Source organism: Brassica oleracea, chromosome C3 (assembly GCF_000695525.1).
Source record: "Brassica oleracea var. oleracea cultivar TO1000 chromosome C3, BOL, whole genome shotgun sequence".
Classification (NCBI taxonomy): Eukaryota; Viridiplantae; Streptophyta; class Magnoliopsida; order Brassicales; family Brassicaceae; genus Brassica; species Brassica oleracea.
Window position 1 is genome coordinate 22,939,757 of NC_027750.1, and position 21,749 is coordinate 22,961,505.

Sequence of the window (21,749 nt, forward strand, 5' to 3'; positions counted from 1 at the left end):
AGGGTTTAGGGTTTAGGGTTTAGAGTTTAGAGTTTAGGGTTTAGGGTTTAGATTTTAGGATTCAGGGTTTAGGGTTTAGGGTTTAGAGTTTAGGGTTTAGGGTTTAGAGTTTAGGGTTTAGGGTTTAGAGTTGAGAAATGAGGTTTTTGGGATAAGATTTCAAATTTTGAAAAATAAAAAAATTAAAATTTTCAAAGGATAAACTTAGAAAGGTGCTATTTTGGTCATTTTAGTTTTTGAGTGCTATTTTTGTGATATAAACTTAGAAATGTACTATTTTGGAGATTTGCCCTAGAATAAATATATAATGCAATCTAATCTGGCAAAAGTAAGTCCCCACACACAAATGGGTATCGACGGAAGGTTTGTTCAATGATACTACTACTTGCAATTGATAAAAAAAAACTCCTACTTGCAATCCTACGGATTTTAAATCAAAAGCTCACAACTCACAACAAGAACAAAACAAAGATATATAATTAAAGTTTCTACAAACATATATAATTTCTTCAACAAATTTAGCAAGTATAAATAAGAAAACAAGCTTATATTGTAGAGAAAAGTGAGAAAAATAAAAATATCACTTGTGAAACAAAATTTCTATATGTACATCCAAGTTAGTAAACCATTATCAATTAGGACCAAGATATATGTCTTGACAAGATATAGCTAAAATTGTAATAGAAACGAGTTATGTTTGTATACTTTTGAAGAAAGAAAATGCTTATTCTAACGCGTAATTTCCAAATGATATTTTATCTAAATTTGAAAAAATTTATTTTTTTGAGCAACATTTGACAAAAGTTCTATCCACCGAAAAAGCACATGTCGACGATGGGTGACCTATGCATATATACCAAACTATATGGAACGGTAGGGCCACATTTGAGATATGTTTTAACTTTTAACTATATATCGACATTCAAAATGTTATTATCCGAATAAATTTTGACCTTTTATTTAGCTTTTGAAGGAAAACACGTTGATTGTTCGTTGTTAGCCTCGTGAAGAAAATATGTTCAAACCTCTCTTCAACGCATATGCTCGACCTAAATTGTCGGTTGTCAAACTGTTAAGTTGTATAACTTTTCTGTCTAAGTAATAAAGATAATTTAAATGACTCAAAAACATATTTACAAAATAGTAGTCATCGTAATGTTTGGTGAATGGATTCACTATTGAGCTTATTAAACCAAACCATCTTAAACCATATTTACTGATTCAAATGAAAGTAAGTTTTATCTCTATGTTTACTCCATGATCCTCAAATGACCAAATAAATAATGTCAAGAGTGTGGGACTTGGTGTTTCCGAAGAGTATAATCAAGTCATCATACTCTTGCTAAGGCTCATGTGATGTCACAGTCACCGACTTGGTTATTTAGCTTCACCGACTCGTCTTTTGTGAATCATATCATGACTTGATTCATGATATGATTCATTGAAAGGGCCTCTTTTGTAATTAGTATTTCAATATTAGATTATGCGGAAAATAAACATAAAATTATAGAATAAAACGACGTTGGTGTATTTCATGGAATAATAATGATACATGCACTTTTGTTAAGTAGTCATTTAGTAAGCTAAAGATGTTGAGCCGGTATAAGAACGCGGGGTTAAAGTGGTATGCATGTTTAGTTGGCATGACCCTTGATGATATAATTGGTACGTCACTCTTTATGTCTACACGTAAAAGATATAAAGAAACCCACTTTTAAAAGGAAGTGGCCAGACAGGCGTACGTGCACTCTGATTTATCAGACACAGATCAGCATGTCCAGACAGTATCATTACCTGTTCTTCTTTTGTAGTCGGTTCAAAAATCTTCAATGTTTTTCAGACCAAATCTTCAATTTGAACCTTGTTTCATAAGGTTACCTAGACTTGTGTGTGTGGTAACTCTCAATCTATATGAAACTTTGAATATCATTTAATATTTTTTTATCTTTACAACCATCATTTAAAATGATCAACCTAATTACATATTCCCACCCAATGAATCTAATCGAAAAATACTCAAACCCTTTTTGATCTTTGAGCTCAGTACCTTCAATAAAACGCCATCAGCATAAGAAACCTGAGCTTGTTGTCCTGTCAAGGGTCACGACATTGTGACATTTCCTGTACTATTTGCTTCTTTGGCTCTTCCTTGTTTCATAAACAACGCATACATGAGCTCGTTCCACGTATCAGGAACACCAGGAAGGCACCAGTGGCTACAGTCTTGGCGATGAAGCGGTGCAGGACCACGCGAGCCAAGATAGTAAACCGACGGGTGACCATCTTTTCTTTGAGCAGACATTACCGTAATGTTCAACACATTCACTTCAACGGTCTCTGATCTGTTGGAGTAATGTGATAACGCATCTCCAAGAATCTTCAACTGTTGCCATGTCTCTGATGAAACCAACGAGGTAGTTCCAATCTCAGGTAACGTCTCCATGTGACATGCTCCTCCCGTTCTCCAATCTCCTCCCCTGTTTCACAGGACCAAGCACATTGAAAATAAACCCTAAAAAAGCAACTAACGTGCTACACACGCAATTGAACCCTAAAAAAAGAGTTAAGAGCTATACAAACCTGAAATGAACAGGGGCGTATGTGCGGAAGAAGACTTGAGTTTTGTCTGAATCAACCTCGGTTTGTATCCATTTCATAACGGTCTCCATAGCTCGCTTATAAGCATCATCTACACTCATCTTAAGCTTCACTTCTTCTCCTTCTTGAAAGTAGCATCCCCTGTTAGTCACAACATCATTTCAAGATCAGATTAAACTGAACAAAGATGAGAGACACTGAGACAACAAAACTTACGTTCTAACAGTCTTCCCATAGTTCCACCAGTGTCCAGTACTGAGCACTAAAACATCTGCATCTCTCCATTTACTCGAAGTCCAATCCATAGTGTCTACTTTCAAAGTTGTCTTAACTTTATTGGCTGATCTTTTTGGTGGTCTGGTTTGAGGAACCAAGAATGGTGATCTGTAGTACTCCACTGTGCAGTTGTAGTTCTGAAATCTGAACACTAAGTACCCTGTGTGCTTTGTGATGGGACTTCCATTCACTTCGTAAACCGAGCTCTCGTTCTTGACTGCTGAAGAGAGAAGACAAAGAAGAGACTCCCATTGGTTTCTTCCTATTGAGTCTCCAACAAAGACTAGCCTCTTGTTTCGAAGTTTCTCTAGCATCAGTTTAGCATCAAACCTGTTTACATAAAGGCTTTAACTTTAAGCAGTGTTCTAAAAATCGGGTCGATTTTTCTAAGATATTTTTTTTTGGAAATAGGTCTACGCGCACCGCCTAAACAATAATATTTTATAAGCAATCTAACCACCACCTAGCGATTTTTTGAATATTTTGCGCAAAGACAAAAAAAAAAACTATATTCACAAGAGTTTTGACGATAATGTTGCATACATGTTATGTGGCACCTAATCATTTCAAGAAACGCACGGGTTCATATAAAACAAAAGCCTTTGCAAAAAATAGGTGTTTGATGAAGGGACCATTATGAAAAGATCTAATCAAGAGATGAAGAGAACAAAAAGCATTGGCTTTAATAGGCAACGAAGACGACTGGTTCACGAGATAAGAGAGAGCTGACCCTAGGTTGTGCTTATCTTAAACCATAAATTACGGACACAACTTGAGAAGAGACCATAGACAGCGACATTAAAGCTGAAAGCAACATAAACTCAAACAAGCTATGACTTAAGTTAATGTTACTGTAACAAATTGTAGTTTACTGTATCCTTAGCTCTAATCTAAGATTCAATAACCCTTTTTTTGTTTCCACCACACTGTTCAAAATCTACTTTCTCTAGAACAAACCAAGTGGCAAAAACTATGTAAGAACAGAGAAGACATTAAACTTGTCTTTACCTGGGCAAGTTACAGTGTCTAGGTTGCCATCTCCAATGAGTATAGAACACATCAGACCTTCCAAACTCACTACACCTAAACCCTTCATCGAGAAAGCTACAATCTTTGGACCGATACAGAGGATAAGACTCGTCCCAGACCCAATCTCCATCGAACACATCACACCCATCTCCACTCTCTTCCAGAAACCCAACTCTGTTTGAACCAATAACATCACTCTTGTTGTTCTTGTTTTCAAGTTTGAGCCAAACGAATCTCTCTGATTTGTCCGAAAGGTTATAGCTTTTAGCAGCTATGGTTCTATAATCAAAGTAGAAGAAGCTCCATACCAAGCATAAACCGAGTAAGGAGAACCCCAACACTCCTAGAGACGGCTCGAAGACGAGCCTCGACCTCTTGAATGGCTTCGCTTCTGTGTTTTCTTCGAGTTGTGTGTTCTTAGACATTCTGGTGGGTTTTGAGAGTTCAAGAAGATGGCTCACATGATGATGGAGAATGAAGGAGAAGCATGCTGAGGATTGTTAATAGCTGGAAGAAGAAAAGTGGCTCCTTTTCTCTACAAATTATGAAGAATGATGAGAAAGACAAGTGTCAAGGAAGCGATGAAACGCTCATGAATGGCTTTTTATTTGAAATTTTTTTAAATCTTTATGAGAAGAAAAAGTTTTGATTTTTATCAGACAAGAGAAGAGGAAGAGGAAGAGACCAAAGAGCGGTTCTGTAATGGCGAATCCAAACAAAGAAGAGATGAAAAAAGAAAACTCTCAACTTTGTCTTGTTGTCTTTTTGTGTTCACATTCTCAAGGAGATGAATGGCTATTGGTTGATGAGAATCGTGGGGGTTTGGAAATATGGACATTAATTCTTGAATCCACCAAGATTAGTCTCCATATATTATTTGTGAAACATTACAACTTCTTTTTGTAGACACATGTTATCAATAAAATGATTCTTAGAATAATTAGAAAAATATGTTGGTACATCTAATTATATAATAAGTTTTTTATTAAACTAACCATAAATTCATTATTAATGTCTTTTATTATTTTCTTAAATAAAGATTACGAAATTGCCTAATGTGACTAAAGTATATATGACAATTAATGATTTTGAATAATAAAGATCTGATAAAAAAAATAATGTATCTTCTATCAAATTTGTTTAATTTTAAACTATTAAAATAATTTAAAAAAATCACAATAACCATATTATAAAAATTTAGATTTTTCTGTATATGTTATATTTTGAATTTTAAAAAACGACTTTAAATTACTAAAACTGTTAAAAGTCTCACATTCAAATTTTGCGATCCATTGTTTAAATTTTTTGTTATGACAAAATACAAATGATTACAAAATCATATAAATAAAAGTCTAATTTAATTAATCATTAAGATTTAAAATATATATGTATATATATCATTTTAAATTAAACTATAAACCATATTGAATAAATAAATATTTTAATTTCAAAATTTACTTTGAATAAATATCTTTGATAAAAGTTTTGAACTAACATTGATAATTGTTTTTAAATTATAAATTACTAAAATTATTAATTCCACAATGAAAATTTTGTTATCAGTAATTTAAATTTTTTGCTATTAAAGATGCACATGATCAAAAAAATATATGAGTAGAAAGCATCATTTAATAGACATTAATATTAAAAATATACTATATATGTTAATATCATTTAAATTTAATTACATATACTATCAAATTTTTTTAAAAAAATTGTCTGGATTAATAAAATTGATTTATACGTTCGCACCAATTTAATTATATATGTAATAGTTACTGACTTTTAATTATTCAATATATATTTATTATTTCATAATATCTAAAAACATAAAATACATAAAATAATTTTTATATATAATGTTTATCCCAATGCGCTGGTCTTAATCTAGTTATTTTATTATTTATGTGTTAATAATGGAAAAATAAATGTTTATGTGGTAAGTAACTATAGATTTTCTACAGGCGTGAAAGTGAAAGTTCATAAGTAATTAAGAAATTAATACTAGCAAATAATATCCACAACCAAAAGCAGTAAGAAAGTGAATACAATTGTTATATAAGGGAGTTTTTGTGGACCATATACGATAAATATTTTATTAAAAATAATATTTTTGTAATTATAGTTATAGATTTAAAATATATATCATAAATTTGTATAGTTCTAAATATTTCTAATCTAAAATAAATAGTAAAATTTTAAATACTCATTCGTTTCATATTAAGTATCGTTTTACCTTTTAAATTTTGTTCATTATATTTTCAAGGTAATATTAAATGTTTTTCAGTTTTTATCCTTATTGCTCAAAAATTAATAAAATCAAACAAAAATAATATATTAATTAAAATTAAAACAGAAAATTAATTTTTTCTTAATTTGTGTGTAAAATCTTTAAACAACACTTATAATGAAACGGAAATAATATATATTAAGATGAACTTTTACCGTAGAAACCGGATGTAAAACAAAGAATTACTTTCTATAAAATATGGATTCACGCACAACCGAGTAAAATAATTGTTTTCATTGGTCATTTTAATTCAAGTTTAAACTTCTAAAACAGTTTATACTGTTTAAAGTAACCGAACTATGAAATTCAATACGCCTAGGTTCCGTATAACATATATAGTCAGCGCATGTACGTCTGCATAAAACGTATTTTAGTACAGCGCTAATTTCCAAGATCAACTATTATTGCAATCTACAAGCAGTAACGGGTCTAAATTTTATTAAAATTGCAAGCATGCGTATATAAAAAAAATGAAGCATATATTCTTGTGATAAGAAAAAGAAAAATTCTTATTTCGAGCAGGTGGCTGTTTTTAACTGTTTTCTTAAGGCAAATCCGCTTTATTATTAAGAAAAAAAAGATAGTATAATTTGGTATAGTGGTCGTACTGGTGGGGGCCTTGAGCCGTGTGCGCTTTTAATAGAAGAAGTATGTGATTTGCGCATAATCAATTTCTGTTGAATCATTTCCTATGGAATAACAACTGCTTCCTTGCTTTAACAGAGAGATTTTTTTATTTTTTTTGATAAAATGTGAATATTATACCAAAATGGAACAAGAGTTCTTTTACAAGGTTTTAACAGCAAAAAGTTACATATGGCTAAAAAAATAAAAAAAAAACCAGGATGAAACTAGGCAAATAACAAATTTGTGATCAACTTAGAAGCATGCTAGGCAAACCTAAACCATCAAGAAGACCACGGCATCGCTTATAGGGTAAATATATCATATTACCCAAATATGAGTAAATAGATACATAAATTGTTTTATTTGATTATATATAGCGGTTTCGTGTCGTTTTTTTTTTAATTATTAGTTAACAGATAATTTTCTTAAAATTTCATTCTACATTCAATTAGTAACAAACAATCAACTGATTGAGTATGTAATGGTTATCATTTATCACCTCCTCTTTACTCACCTCTATTTGCTACATAAGAATTTAGCAGTAAGCTTAATCGAGGCCCAATAAAGGCCTATCGGGCTACATCAACCGTTGAGTAAAAATGTTTGTTGTAGAGTACTATAGGCTTTGTACTATAGGCTTTTGAGCCGAATGACTAGTGTAAAAGCGAAGAGACCGGAGGAGAGTGAAGGCAAAACCAATAATAGTACATTAACAACAACATAAAAGAAATGCACCAGCCGGTAATCGAACCCGGGTCTGTACCGTGGCAGGGTACTATTCTACCGCTAGACCACTGGTGCTTGTTGTAATCTTAAAAACGCAAAAGAATTATGTCTTCATATATCTGTTCACCTATTTTGAGTGGATTTAGTGAAAGTGGAACAAGTGGAGCGAGAAGATGGAGAAAATGGTTGATCTTTTCCCCATAGTCTGATAGATTCAGCAGTTGATATAGTAGCTTTAGGACTCAACCGTGAAACCCAGTTGCCAAAATGGGTGTGTCATGTGTGATATGAGTCTTGTAGTTTGCTTTTATACTTTAGCCTCGTGATTTGGTTACTGTTGTCATCTACAACAATTTGATTGTTGTGAGTTTTCTTTCAAGTGTGACTATAGTGGTGGTGTATCTGATGAGAAAGCATGGCATGGGCTTCTCTAAAGCTATGGAGATTGTAAAGAGTCGTCTACCTCAAGCATCACCTAAACTTTGGTTTCATTTCTCAGCTCCAGCAATTTGAAAAATCCATCAAAAGTATATATATGATTTCTTTCTTTCAGTATAACAACGGTGATTAAGGTTGAAATGTCAACCCCTATTGTATTTGATACAAATCATACAATCTATTCTCTCTTTTTTTTTTGGTTACACGCAGTACATGATGTGGATCCAGCTGATAAAAAGATAGTGGCATGAACTCTCAAGGGTAATACGAAGAAGTCTCAAGAGGTTTCGTGCTGTGAAGGATTTTTCTTGTGAAAAATTTGATAGTCAGCTCTTTGCCATGTCCATTTGCCTATTGAAATAAATGAAAACGCAGAATTTACATTTCTTCTGTTACTACAATTAATATTTTCGTAGAGGATGTTTTTTTTTTTTGCTAATAGAGGATGAATTCACTTAACCAAGACTAAATCAGATTGAATTGGTTTGGTTTTTGACCCTTGCGTAGTTGCAACAAATGTGAACGTCATTAGATTGCCAGTACACTGTATAGATAGATAGTTTGCATATAAGCATTATGTTAATGCATAAATAATATTTATTTTCTCAAGAAAGTTGGAAAAACAATAATAATTACTAGTAATCAGAGTTTCATAATAAGTTACCGTACCTTAACTAAAATAAGTTACTAGTAAGTTGTTAGTTTTAATTTGTCAAATAGAATTCATACAACCAAATTCTATATACTTTTGTGGATAAGATATTAAGTGTATACTTTTTTTTTTGCTAAATATTAAGTGTATATATACTTGCTCTTGTGTCAACACATATTGATCGAGCGTGAGTTTTCTTATTGGAATTTGATTTGATTTTTTTCTTCTCGATCAGTATTTTATAGCGTGATAGACCATGGAAATATTGAATAGCGAAGGTGGAGTTAAATGGGGCATGCACCTTTGCATGTCTTATATCATAACATTGGCAGCTACAAACATATGTCACCAACATTTTCTTTCCAGCTTCCACAATTTTGGGACTTCATTAGGATAGAAGTTCAAAAAAAATCTTACATATTCGCATTTGTTAGTTTAACAATAAGCTAAACTATGTGTTATTCCAGTGGATTTGTTGCATAGAAAAAATTGTGTGTCACTCTAACAACTTCACTTTGTTCTCTCTCTCCCTTTCTCTTGTTAGCTTGTTCCCTTCCTCCCTTCCCAACCTTTTGCTTTAGGTTACAAACTTAAGATCGTATAAAAATGAAGTTTGGAACATGCATTTGAGAATTTTAGATATTGCTAGCTTTTACTAATTAAATAGAACCGAAAATTTTACAATACCTCTTTTTATTAAAAACATACTAGTTTTGGGAGGAATCTTAATGAGCCGTCCATGTCGTTGGAGACTCATGAAAGAAACTTAAACAACTTAAGTTTGCTACAAAGGTTATATATCATCTTTCTTGTAGAGTCTATTAATTAATTCATGCAAAGTGATCCATATAAAAAAACTATAGCATGGGGTTTCGATCGTAAAGTAAAACTATGGATAATCATGGAGAATTAAAAAAAAACACTCTGGCTAATAATTTGTTATATTAAAGAAGAGCCTTCGATAGGGGTGGGCGTTCGGATATCCGTTCGGGTTCGGGTATTTCGGTAAAGGGATATAATATCCGTTCGGGTATTTTTAGATTTCGGGTCGGGTTCGGGTATTTATAGATCGGGTTCGAATATTTTCGGGTATACCCGATATCCAGTTTGTATTACAAAAAAAATTATCTTTTTTAGTTGGTACCTAACAAACATACTCTTGAACTTTCCTGATAATGCAATTGTCGATAAAATCAAAAGTGAACAGTAGAAAACAGAAACAAACAACTCGTTTGACAAAAAAAAAAGAAACAAACAACTCGAAACAAATAATCTTAGTCTCCAGGTTCAAGCAAACAAACCCAAACAAACCGAAGCAAACAAACTAGTAAAGACTTCCTTGTATCCTTCTCGACTTCATTCTGTTACACAAACAAAAACAAAGTTATACAAGATAGAAGAGTGAACAACATAGCACGAGTTCATGTTTCTTTTGTGATCAAAATTATACCTTCAAACTCGATGTCCATAACTTGATATTATCTTATCTTTCAGTCAACTTGGTGCTGATTCTGAGGTTCATACTCTGCAAAATATTCAGCAGACAACAAAATAAGATTGTTAAGTTACAGAACAAAGGGAAACAAAGCACTAAACAATAAATTTACAAACCTCTTTGAAACTTATCATCTGATTCAACATCTACTAGTAGCTGAGTATTTGTGAGAACCTTTGATTCAAATTTAATGTCCTGCTTCAGCCATTGATTTGTACAAATCAAAACCTCAACCATGTAGTGAGTTAAACAACTCCTATAAGGTTCTATTATCCTGCCACTAGTGCTGAATGCACTTTCAGAGGCAACTGAAAAAACTTGCATCGCTAATACATCTCGAGCTATTTGTGATAGGATTGGGTACTTGCCACTGTTGACTTTCCACCAAGAGAGCACATCATAATCAGTTCCCACCTCAACGTCAGCCTTAAGATAAGCGTCTAACTCATTTAGATCTCTCACACCAATCTCCTTTAACATATTGTTATACCTTATATCTATTCTATTGTAACCGATATCATCCTCAACAAAGTCCATTATGTCTGTTGCATGCTCTTGAGTAGACTGAGATGACTGTGTAGACTGAGACTGAGAAGCTTGTTTGCTTGCTTCTGCATGTTTTCCGTGTCTCTTACTATACTCAGTGAATAAGTCACTCATAATAGTCATCACAGAGTCGTGGAGCAGATGATGAACCCATCTGCTCATCAGAAACCAAAAAAGTGATTACAAAAACAAACTTGTGATGATGAACCAAAGCAAGGAACAAAAGTATCATATTAACTTCTCTGCTCATCGATATCACAAGTAAATCAATATGATGATTATCAAAACATGATGATTATCAAAACATGAAACTCAATCTTCCACGCTTTAACTTGTTTAACATCGAAACTGAATCTCTCTAACACTAACTTTAACTTCTTTACCATCGAATCTCACTTAATTTAACTTCTAATCATTATACAAACATAATATTATTATTCAATCAAACAAATTCAATCAAACAAACTTTATCAAACAAATTTTTTTTTTTGGAAATTACCTGTGATTGTCTTCTCGACGTCGCAGAGTGAGATGTCGAAGAGGGCAGAGTATATTGGGTTTCCAGTTTTGATGATTAAAAAAAGGAAATAGGAGTGATTAAGGGAAATCAACGGGTTGAGAGAATCTGGGAATCGCAAATGTCGGGAACTCTAAACGGCTCGATAGATTTTGGGAAAGGGAATAAAAACAGGCTTAGGCTTATATAATTTCGGGTATGTTCGGGTGGTTTCGGTTATCGGGTAATACCCGATCGGGTTCGGTTATCCGGAATTGGTGAAGATGATAACCGATCGGGTATTTGACACTACCCGAACCCGAACCGAACCGCTTACTTCGGGTCGGGTTCGGGTTCGGGTTCGGGTATCGGTTATAATGCCCACACCTACAGACCTGAGTATATTCCACAGATAGACCCTCTCTCAGGTATTCAAATGGGCCGAAAGTGTAGGGCCAATTTATTAAAGCCTTATGGCTTTATTAATAAAAGGCAAATGGTGAATGAAATGGGCCTATGGGTTACAAAGGAATCTCGGTAATTAAGACCACCTCCATCAGAGGTTCTAATGAAAGGGTTCTTGAGAAAAAGCCAAAAAAAATAAATCCAAAATGCAATTAAACATTAGAACCGGTGTCAAACATGGAGCTTTAAGAATCAGTAAACACCCCTTACGTGACCATCACCTATTGGCTATTCTTAAGACTAAAGGAAAAAAAAATTCATCTCTCTTTCGATCTACTTCCTTCTCTCTTTCGTCGGTTCTTCTTTCTATCTTCTTCCTTTTCTCTTTGCATGTTTTTTTCTACCAAACCGATCAATCACTGCTACCTCCTCCTCCAAATCCGTCAATGAAATCACTGTGGAGGTTTATGAACTTTCAAATCCACTTTCACTGGGAAATCTCCTTCTCCTGCTTCCACGCCTGTCCAAAAACTTTGCTCTCTGTTGGGTATTTTATTTTTCTCCCTTTCTCTTTGTTTGATTTCGGTGTTAGGGTTTCCAATTTCGTCTCGGTTTTGATCGAATCACTAGAAGCGATTTATGAATTTTGATGGTTCATTGTGGTGAATTGATGGTTAAAGGTGGGAACTTTGTGGATGTTATGTGTATTACAAGCAGAGATGTGATTTGGGTTTTTGGTCACTATGCAGATTCACTGAGTCCTGGAGATGTTGGGCTTGAAGGGGAAGCTCAAGACGAAGAAGATCGAGGCTATGGAGTTTTTGGGGTTAGCCCTGTCACCATGGTTGGTCTATGGTCACTATGGTGCTTATTGTATCTGATCGTGTTTCTTCTTTATTGACGGCACCAAGGACCACGACGACTGTTGGTTTATACCACACGGCCTATCAGAGAACACGACTGAGTAACGTCTAAACCCTATCATTAAATTTGTCCCCTAATGATCGCATTTACGTTGTTTACATCACTAGTCCGCATTCAATAGCTCTACAGCTCTTCCATGGTAACCGTAAATACCATCTTAGGATTCTATGATTCTCATCAAACCATTCCCTGCTTTCTCTTTGAACCCATGATATCTTCAATGGTCACCTCTAGCCTTCTCCTCTAGCCTTCTCCTCTCAGATTTGAAAGCCAGATATTTGAAGTTGAGGTGAGTCTGCTCTGTTTTGCACTTTGCAGGTTGGAGATAAGGTGCAGAAGGGTCAAGTTGTTTGCATTATCGAAGCTATGAAACTGATGAACGAGATTGAGGTCTGATATTTTTTTATAACAGTGCAGTAGCTTACAATCAAAATTTGCGGATTGTGATGACATTGTCAATATATTTGGGATAATATATGTTTACGTATTGCATTTAAGTAAAAAAAACAATTGAGAGTTTACATATTGCATTTAAGTAAAAAAAAATTTAAGAACCTCACCATTGGACTTTCAGAAAACTAATTATGTTAACAAGGGTTCTTAACATCACAAAGTACACAATTAACAATTAAACTAATGGTTAGAACCCATCAAGGGTTCTAACCATTGGACATGCTCTAAGAACTAAAAGGAGGCACAGGGGTACAAACTAGAAGTAAAAGAAGGTGGTTCAAAGGCATGCAATCTAAATGAAAATACGATATAAAATTATAAAAGACCTCACGCAGTGAATGTAAATGTAAATGTATCCAACTTCACAAACGTGACGTATCTTTGTGTATGCATGCATACCTTTCTCTACTGTATATACATATTGTTGATAGTAATAAGAAAGAGAGAAAGTTAATAAGAGACAAAAGAATGTCACGAGATAGCGACATAGTGCATTTATGAACCCTTGAAAAAAAAGAACTCTAACCCTAACTATCTCTTGTTGTTACGGCTGTATAAATGCCACGTTGTTTTGAAGAATGTGTCAAAAAAGAAAGTGAAAAGTGATCATCTTCATCCTATAGATAGGAACCTCGAAGAGATATATTTGACTATTAATCAACGATCATGTCTCACATCGCCGTTGAGAGGAATCGAAGAAGGCAAATGAATGAGCATCTTAAATCCCTTCGTTCTTTGACTCCTTGTTTCTATATCAAAAGGGTAACTTTCATGTTATATCTACTTCCCTAATTTGTACTCAATTTCATTTAATTTTATCCAAGAGGTTATGAATTGTTTCAAGAGTTAATGATCGGTGATTTCTCTGTTGAAGTATTTTCAAAGGGTCATTAAATTTTGATTTTCCAGATAATTGAACGAACCTTCTCGAATTTTTAGATATATGTGTGTGTGTGTGTGTGCGTGTTGATAGACTACATATATTTTATTGTTAACATGTTAAAACAAATTACTACTTGCATGCACCAATATATTCATAAATATGGTCTTGTTTTCGATGATTGAACGGTATTAGGGAGATCAAGCTTCGATAATCGGAGGAGTGGTAGAGTTCATCAAAGAGCTTCAGCAACTGGTGCAAGTTCTCGAGTCCAAGAAACGTCGAAAGACACTAAACCGGCCTTCTTTTCCTTACGATCACCAAACACTCGAGCCATCCATATTAGCCGCAGCCGCGACCACCACCAACACAACCACTAGAGTGCCGTTTAGTCGAATCGAGAATGTAATGACCACAAGCACATTCAAGGAAGTGGGAGCATGTTGCAATTCCCCTCATGCTAACGTCGAAGCCAAGATCTCAGGCTCTAACGTTGTACTGAGAGTTGTCTCTAGGCGAATTGAGGGGCAGCTGGTGAGGATCATATCCGTCTTGGAGAAACTATCTCTTCAGGTTCTTCATCTCAACATTAGCAGCATGGAGGAGACTGTGTTGTACTTCTTTGTTGTTAAGGTACATGGATCAAGTATTAGTGATATTATAAGCTTTATATTGTGTATACATGGATCAAATAAAATTAGGCTAAAATATAACTAAATTACATATGCAGATAGGACTGGAGTGTCACTTAAGCTTGGAGGATCTAACCCTTGAGGTTCAGAAAAGCTTTGTGCCTGAAGTCATCGTTCCTACCAACTAAAACCAAAAGTATACACGTACTAGCGTCATAGCATGTATGGTTACATGAGCATACTCGACACCTTGCTAGAAACAAGCTCAAATAAACTTAATTATTATGGACTTGTATTACTTATGTTTTACTTTTAGTTTGTTTCTGTATCCCAACTCGATCAAAGTTGTAATTTTCCATAATAAATAATCAGAGATTATGCTCTAACTATGGGAACTGGGACTGAATGAGTATTATGAGAATGAGGTTACACCATGTATAAGACAAGATCCATATATAGTGGATATATAGTGGGGAAAAAGGATCTTTTCATATAATTTTTTTTTATAAGTGATCTTTCATATTATAATGATCCGTGGGATATATACAACTCCAATTCCAGCAAGACTCCTTATCCCTTTTATACGATTTTATCAAATAGAAAATTTATTAATATATAAGAGTACTAAAAGTGTGAATATTCATTACTAATCATGATCTGGTATCTACTGAATTTGTTCATAGCAGTTTCGTATATTCATAATTTATTTTCTTGATTAGCAAATAAAAAGTCACATGAAGGAGAATAACAACTTCAACATAATTTAACATACGTCCAAATTTTACACTATAATTCTATAAAAATAGTGAAACCATCACATAATATCGCAGCTTGATGTGTTCTCCTCGTTAGAGACATGAGAGTATTGATCATTCCCATGAGGTGGATACGGGTATGGATCATAAGGATTCGGATATTGGTGTAGGTGTATGTGCGGTGGCATATAGTTAACTGCCAGTGGTGGCCTTGCGTACATCATTGGTTGGAACCGTTCGTTTTCCATAGCACGTTGCTGGTTCATAACCGCTGCCAAATACTGTTGTTGTTGTTGTTGATGTTGCATTTGAATTGGATCTGGCCCGGCCCTTTGGAAATAACCTGGCGGTATACCGCTTGCACCGGTGGCCGGTAATCCATGAACAGCCGGAATATTCCCCATCAGACCACCCATACCCATTAGACCACCTATTGGCATAGTCATGTTTGATGGTCCTGCACCTCCCATGGGACATAAAGCGGCCGGAATATTTCCCATGGGATCACCCATACCCATACCCATTAGACCACCAATTGGCATGCTCATGTTTGGTGGTACTCCGCCTCCCATGGGAAGAAAACCGGCCGGAAGTCCACCACCTCCGCCGTTAACCTTCTTTCCAGCGTTTGGACCACCGCCATTTTTACCATCTTGTGGATGTCGTCCACCATTGGCGTTTTGGCCTCCGTTCTTGCCTCCGCCTTGGTTTTGATTCCCAGCGCCTCCAGAATCACCTTTTCCACCGCCACCGCCGTTCGGTTCACCTTTGCCACCGCCGTAAACTCCCTTACCGCCGTTTTTGGTGGAACCACCGCCAAGATTGGCGTTCATCATCATCTGTTGATTATTAGGCATCATCATCTTATTAGACGGAGAAGGGAGATCATCAAACTCATCGTCATCAGAGTCCTCGTCACCAGTATCAGTAAACTCGTCATCGTCATCACTAAAATAATCATCCTCCTCCTCCTCAGGAACATTGAACTTCGCTCCTGGCTGCTTTTGGTTCTTGTTCTCAGGAACAGAGCCATTCAAATCCTTTAACTGCTGAGGAAGCTTCATATCTTGAAACCCTTTCATCTTCTGTATCTGGTGTGGATTGCTACCTCCACCTCCACTTCCAACATTCTTCGGGCATTTATCGTTGTTATTGTTCTTACCACCGCTGCCTTTTTTGTTGTCAATCTGCCTTCCCTTTAACTGATTCACCAAGTGAGAGTCATGGGACTGATTTGGATTGTTGTTGCCCTTTGGAGCTCCCCAGACTTCAGCATGTTTACCAGATTTGGCGAGCTTCTCGATGAGAACTGAAGGATCTACGCTCCCAGAGACAGAGACAGTCACTTTCCCTTGGTCTGCATCAATCTTGGTCGTGAAAACACCTGAATTTTTTGTTTCAGACAAACACAAAATAAGTTTCAAGACTTAGAAAAAAAGTCAAAAGAGGTTTTGAATTTGATTATTTTTTTTTCTTTTACCTTCGATTTTATGCAAGATTTTCTTGACTTTTTGCTTACAACCTTCGCAGTGTATATTCACTTTAAGAACACAAGTCTAGAAATAAAAAAATCACAGATTCAAGTCAAGAGAAGATTTCTTTTTGAAAAAAATAATATTGAGAATGAATTTTAAGGAAATGGTGAACAAACCTGGATGTTCATGAACTCTTCTTTGCTCATTTTTTTCTCTCAAAAGGATGATAAGAAAAATATTGGTTTAGTGATGAAACTCAAATCTTTTCTCTCTTTTTATCTTTATTTCCAAATCTGAGAGGATTACTCCTTGTACTTGCAACTTCAATCAAGAAAAAAAAAATGGTGAACTCATTCAAGGACATCAATAGGTTACATCACTGAATATGTAAATATTTATATATGTAATATCTGAGAAATATACCTTCTTGCTTCAAAAAAAAAAAGAAGTTCAGATACTTTTCTTCAGACGCATTTACCATCATCGCTCGTTGTTGTTAAAGCATATACATAACATGAACACACAACTCTCTTGCGTATCTTTCTTTACCTTTTGCCTTAAGTTAATTTTTTTAAGAGATTCACATTTCTCATTATCTCATATAGATGCATTTAGAGTGGCCTAGGAAAAAAAAAAAGAATGGAATGGCTTTCTTGGTGAAAGATTCTTGCATTTATTTTAATATTGATTTTTTAAAGAATATTGATTTAACCAAGCATGCCTGATTATATATTTATCACGTTTTTAGATAAATCTGATCAAGTAATTAAAAGAACATTAAAATTAGGATCTTAACACTTGTTTGGCATGATGCATGGTTCACCAATTATCGATAGAGAACTAAAACATAAAAGAGTAATATTTCAAACATTTGGAAAGTTCCAAAAAGAATGTGTATTATTGAAAAAGTACATGTGGCATGTTGATTTGATATTAATAATTGACTTTTGTCGTCTGAAGATTTTGCCTAATCTAAATAGATGTTGATCACATGAGTGTCCCCTGCAGAACATGACCTGGCTAACAAAATAACATTATCTCGAAGCTCTCGTCCGATTCTCTTCTCCTGGTTCATCTTTCCCTTTAGATTCGTTTCCAGTTTCATATATTGGGATTTGGGAAAGTGCACTATTGTACGTTTGGAACTATAAAGGTAATACTTCTCATCGACGTCACCGTTGGTAACAATTCATTTTAGTCAATGAATATGGACCTAAAGAATATAATATCAATCGACCGCTTCGATTATATGTCAAGAACATGTATGATCGGGGCCGTTTATTCATTTCAAGACCAATTGACTGTGTCAGTAAATATAATTATCATCTAGTTCAGTTTAAACTTGCGACCATAATAGATTACTCGTCACTCGGTAACGCTTAAATCCCTCAACTCGTAGAAATTCAACTTCCAAGTCCAATACATGTATAAAGAAACAAGAACAGAGTAATGAAACAGAGACAAACTACTCTCAACTTCAAAAGTCAGTTTAAAGCAAGAAAATCAACATTCTTATTATCAGCAAAATGTTTTAGTACACATCTGTTGTACCAACCTCTCGCTATTTATACATTATACAATATAAACTCAAGCTTTAGTTTGAGTTTTCCCAAATATTAATTTGATATATACTACAACCAAAAATAAATCAAAACGTCTACACAAAAATAAAGAATCCATGACTCCTAAACCAAACTTTTAATCATCACTACTACCTCACACACAATGCATTCAGCAACACGTGAACAAGCATCAAATCCACAAAGTACTGATGTCCTATCTCACCGTCCCTCCACATCATCTTCGCCGGAGCTCTCCCGTAATGAACTCCGTCGTTACACCTATTATCATAATGCCAAGGATACGTCATATCAAAGTTATCCACCACGCTTGTGACCAACCCTTTATCCCTCATTTTCTCTAGAAACACTCCGTTGAACGCCTCCATTTTGCTCGGGTTAAACGGCAGCGTTCTCGCGTAACCACCCGTAGCGACCGTGTTCCTGAAAACCACTTCAGGCGGCTGCAACCCCCTGCTTTTGACCCCGTCGAAAACTCCCTTCCAAAACGCAGCTGCGGTTTCAGCGCCTTTCTCAAAGGCTCTAGGACTGGTCCAGTGAATCCCGTCGTGTAAGCCAGAGTTCACGACCATAGCGTCTGGAACACGGTCTTCCGAGAAGTACTTCTTGAGCAACTCTCTAAACCCTTGGTCTTTAAGCGAATCAAGGCCTTGATAGTTCTGCGTGTCGTTCCAATGGCCGTTGAAGATACTCGTGATCCTAACAGTCTCTGATTCGTTCTTCGGGTTAGAGAACTTCATGTCAAACCTCCTCGGTACAGCGGGTATCTCCGGACGACCCAAGACGAAGTTCAGCATGTTTCTGATGGAGTCAACGTGGTTCGAATCTCCCCAAAAGAAGATCCATTTGTTCTTCAAGCAGTCCCACGCGTCATCTCCTGAGAACATCTGGAAAGAGCAATGACTGGAGTAAACCCAGCCATTGCTCTCTATAACTCCAAGAGCCCCCTCGCACCACGGTCTCCCACAAGGGAAGTCCGCGGGAAGGCAACGGTAACGTCCGTCGTTGCTGATCTGGCAACTCTCGTTCTTATCCAGCCTTGTCCATCGTCCCGACCACGCATCTCTAGTAAAGTCGGACTTTTTACATGTCCGGAGCTCCGGCAGAGCAACGTCAGGCTTCTTGACAAAGCGTAACCGGACGTTGCGAAGATTCCGGTCAACGCCTAGACGCGCGGGGCTGAGCTTAAGGCCTTGGTAATGACGGAAGAGAAGAATAACGGTGAGGTTAAATTCACCGGCGAAGTCAGGATGAACCTGCAACGACATTGAGTAACTTCCGTTGCCGTAATCTTTCACCGGCGGTCTCGATTTCCAGTTCTCGCCGGATAAATCAGTCTCGAAGTAGTCCCCGCCGATGCAAACGGCGTTTTTCGATTCGTCCAAGGCTTGGAATTTGAATTCGTGGATCTCCCCGGCGGTTAGCTCCGCCGTATCAATCCCGTCGACGCCGGGAAGTGAAATCTCGACGGTCTTCGCCTCACTGCACGGTGCACCTCCCGGAGCCAACCAGTTTTCAATTAGCTTCGCCGTGTAATTCTTCCCCGACTCGGCGGCGATCCACGGGGTCGAGTTCGAAGTGAGATTCGTCTTCTTCTGCGCGTTTAGATTTCGTGGGCCTGTCGTGGGCTTTTGGGGCTCTATAAGAGGAGGTTTCGGTGAGGGTGAAGGGGAAGGAGACGGAGAGAAACTGACGCGGATGGAGTACGCACTGAGCCTCCATGGCTCAGCGAAGGTTTGTATAGAGAAACCGTCGATGCTCCACACGAATAACACGAGGAAGAAGACGAGTGCTGTGAGAGCACCGAAACGCCATTGAAGTAGAGGACTCCACCGTTGGAGAAGTAACTGGTTTGGAGCCGGAGACAGAATCGGTCCTTTCTCCGTCATTTTGAAGAAACCGACCAAAACCCGAAAGTGCAAATTCAAGTAATAAAATATGAGAAAAAAAAAGACAATCTTTTGTATAGACGATTATGCCCCTGGTTCTATTAGATTTACCATGACCTCATTCCGATGACTGCGTTGAGAATTGAGCTGAGCACACGTGGGCAAAAGAATTGTTTGCTCGCCGGTGATAATTATTCACGGTGGTGATTGGTGTTTTGCCGTGAACCGCCGCTCCAATTTCTCTGCAGGATAATAATATTTTTTATACTAAATCGTTTTATTTGAGGATTAAGACAAAATAATTGTTAAGAATTGGATTATAAATAAGAGGGAAAATCAGTTGCTTCCAAAAATAAAACAAATAGTAATTATCCAATAGCAAATCCAATTTTGATATTTTTGCTAACAATATCAAAGCAAGATGTTATAGTTACGAAAAAGGAAAAGAAAAGAAGATGGTGATTTAGTATAACTAACAATTTTAGTAGCGATAATATAAGGGTTCTTATCTTGGATCAGAAATTTAGCATTGGTCTATTTAAATACATTTTAGCTTAATAAAAGTGTATTTATTTGGAGATTTATTGATTCTTGTAAATTTTCTTACTCAAGATAACGTTTAGGTTAGATTACAAAGATGCTATTGTATTATTTTTATCGGTCCCTATAAAAAGAATTATACTCAAATGCTAAAAACAAGCATGTAAAGAATAAACCATAAGAATTTATCAAAAAAAGAAAAATAGAATAAACCATAAGAAGAATAAACATTAGCCTGATTTGCATGGCAATATCACGCACAACCTTGAGAATGTGCCAAAATAGCATTCAAGGCTAATTTCACATATATTGTAAAAAACATTCAGGAAGTATAGGTTATGCATTATTCTTGGAACCCAGTTACACAGCCGCCCCTTGACATGTTGTAAAGTTAGGTTAAATCAATGCTAACGCTTAATATTATTCAACAATGCTCTATAGCAGTAAGTAACATGAATAATCAAATTGTGAGGATGGCAGATAACAGTATCTATGCATGTAAAGTGTAAAGATACGACCGATCAAATAAAAAATGTTCCTTGTAAACACAGGAGGATTCGCCTGAACTATCATTTCCCTTGGAATGAAAGGCGCATACAGAAACCAAAACTGTTTGGTCTGTGATGAAACCGTATCTGAAAACAGCGAGCAATACGCCATAGGCAGTGATATCTGCAATATATCATCATGACATCTGCTATTCCGACAACATAGTTCCTAAAAAGTACAGGATGTGCATTAATCAAAATCTTTCAGACACTCTGAACTCCCTGCAAACTTAAGAACGTCAAACACATCAGAGTTGCACAAGCACTTCTAGTTCTTGGCAAGATACTTCCAATGATTTCAAAGATTCAAACCATTTTGGAGAACAGAGTATACAGAAAAGTCAAATTAGCTGTGGAAAAAACAACTAGGCATTGGCATTGCGACAAGAACCTCAAGAAAGCAGATCATGTAAACAAACTACACTTAATCATCTGAAGGCTTTGTAAAAATGGCTCTCTAGTTACCGAGAAGCAAGTATCTAGTTGAATAAAATT

The 21,749-nt window shown here is 35.8% G+C and overlaps 4 protein-coding genes and 1 non-coding gene across 5 annotated transcripts; 1 reads left to right on the forward strand and 4 right to left on the reverse strand.

Moving 5' to 3' along the window:
- Nucleotides 1-1,908: 1,908 nt before the first annotated feature.
- LOC106336296 (protein trichome birefringence-like 10) lies at nucleotides 1,909-4,719 on the reverse strand. Its single transcript, XM_013775083.1, has 4 exons — nucleotides 3,883-4,719; nucleotides 2,815-3,204; nucleotides 2,581-2,739; nucleotides 1,909-2,477 (listed from the first exon to the last, which is right to left on the reverse strand). Exons 1-4 carry the CDS (start codon nucleotides 4,326-4,328, stop codon nucleotides 2,102-2,104), a joined length of 1,371 nt encoding a protein of 456 aa, XP_013630537.1. The 5' UTR covers nucleotides 4,329-4,719; the 3' UTR covers nucleotides 1,909-2,101.
- Nucleotides 4,720-7,550: 2,831 nt separating this feature from the next.
- On the reverse strand, nucleotides 7,551-7,621 carry TRNAG-GCC. The gene has a single exon. It is a non-coding gene; the product is annotated as a tRNA-Gly (tRNA).
- Nucleotides 7,622-13,557: 5,936 nt separating this feature from the next.
- Nucleotides 13,558-14,853, forward strand: LOC106333158 (transcription factor MUTE). Its single transcript, XM_013771634.1, has 3 exons — nucleotides 13,558-13,717; nucleotides 14,031-14,468; nucleotides 14,566-14,853. Exons 1-3 carry the CDS (start codon nucleotides 13,622-13,624, stop codon nucleotides 14,653-14,655), a joined length of 624 nt encoding a protein of 207 aa, XP_013627088.1. The 5' UTR covers nucleotides 13,558-13,621; the 3' UTR covers nucleotides 14,656-14,853.
- A 349-nt stretch (nucleotides 14,854-15,202) lies between these two features.
- On the reverse strand, nucleotides 15,203-17,284 carry LOC106329507 (homeotic protein female sterile-like). The gene is made up of 4 exons (XM_013768182.1): nucleotides 17,121-17,284; nucleotides 16,874-17,018; nucleotides 16,703-16,778; nucleotides 15,203-16,606 (listed from the first exon to the last, which is right to left on the reverse strand). Exons 2-4 carry the CDS (start codon nucleotides 16,901-16,903, stop codon nucleotides 15,282-15,284), a joined length of 1,431 nt encoding a protein of 476 aa, XP_013623636.1. The 5' UTR covers nucleotides 16,904-17,018; nucleotides 17,121-17,284; the 3' UTR covers nucleotides 15,203-15,281.
- Nucleotides 17,285-18,240: 956 nt separating this feature from the next.
- LOC106329545 lies at nucleotides 18,241-20,444 on the reverse strand. The gene has a single exon (XM_013768228.1). The coding sequence runs from the start codon at nucleotides 20,164-20,166 to the stop codon at nucleotides 18,409-18,411; it is 1,758 nt and encodes a 585-aa protein (XP_013623682.1). The 5' UTR covers nucleotides 20,167-20,444; the 3' UTR covers nucleotides 18,241-18,408.
- Nucleotides 20,445-21,749: the final 1,305 nt, after the last annotated feature.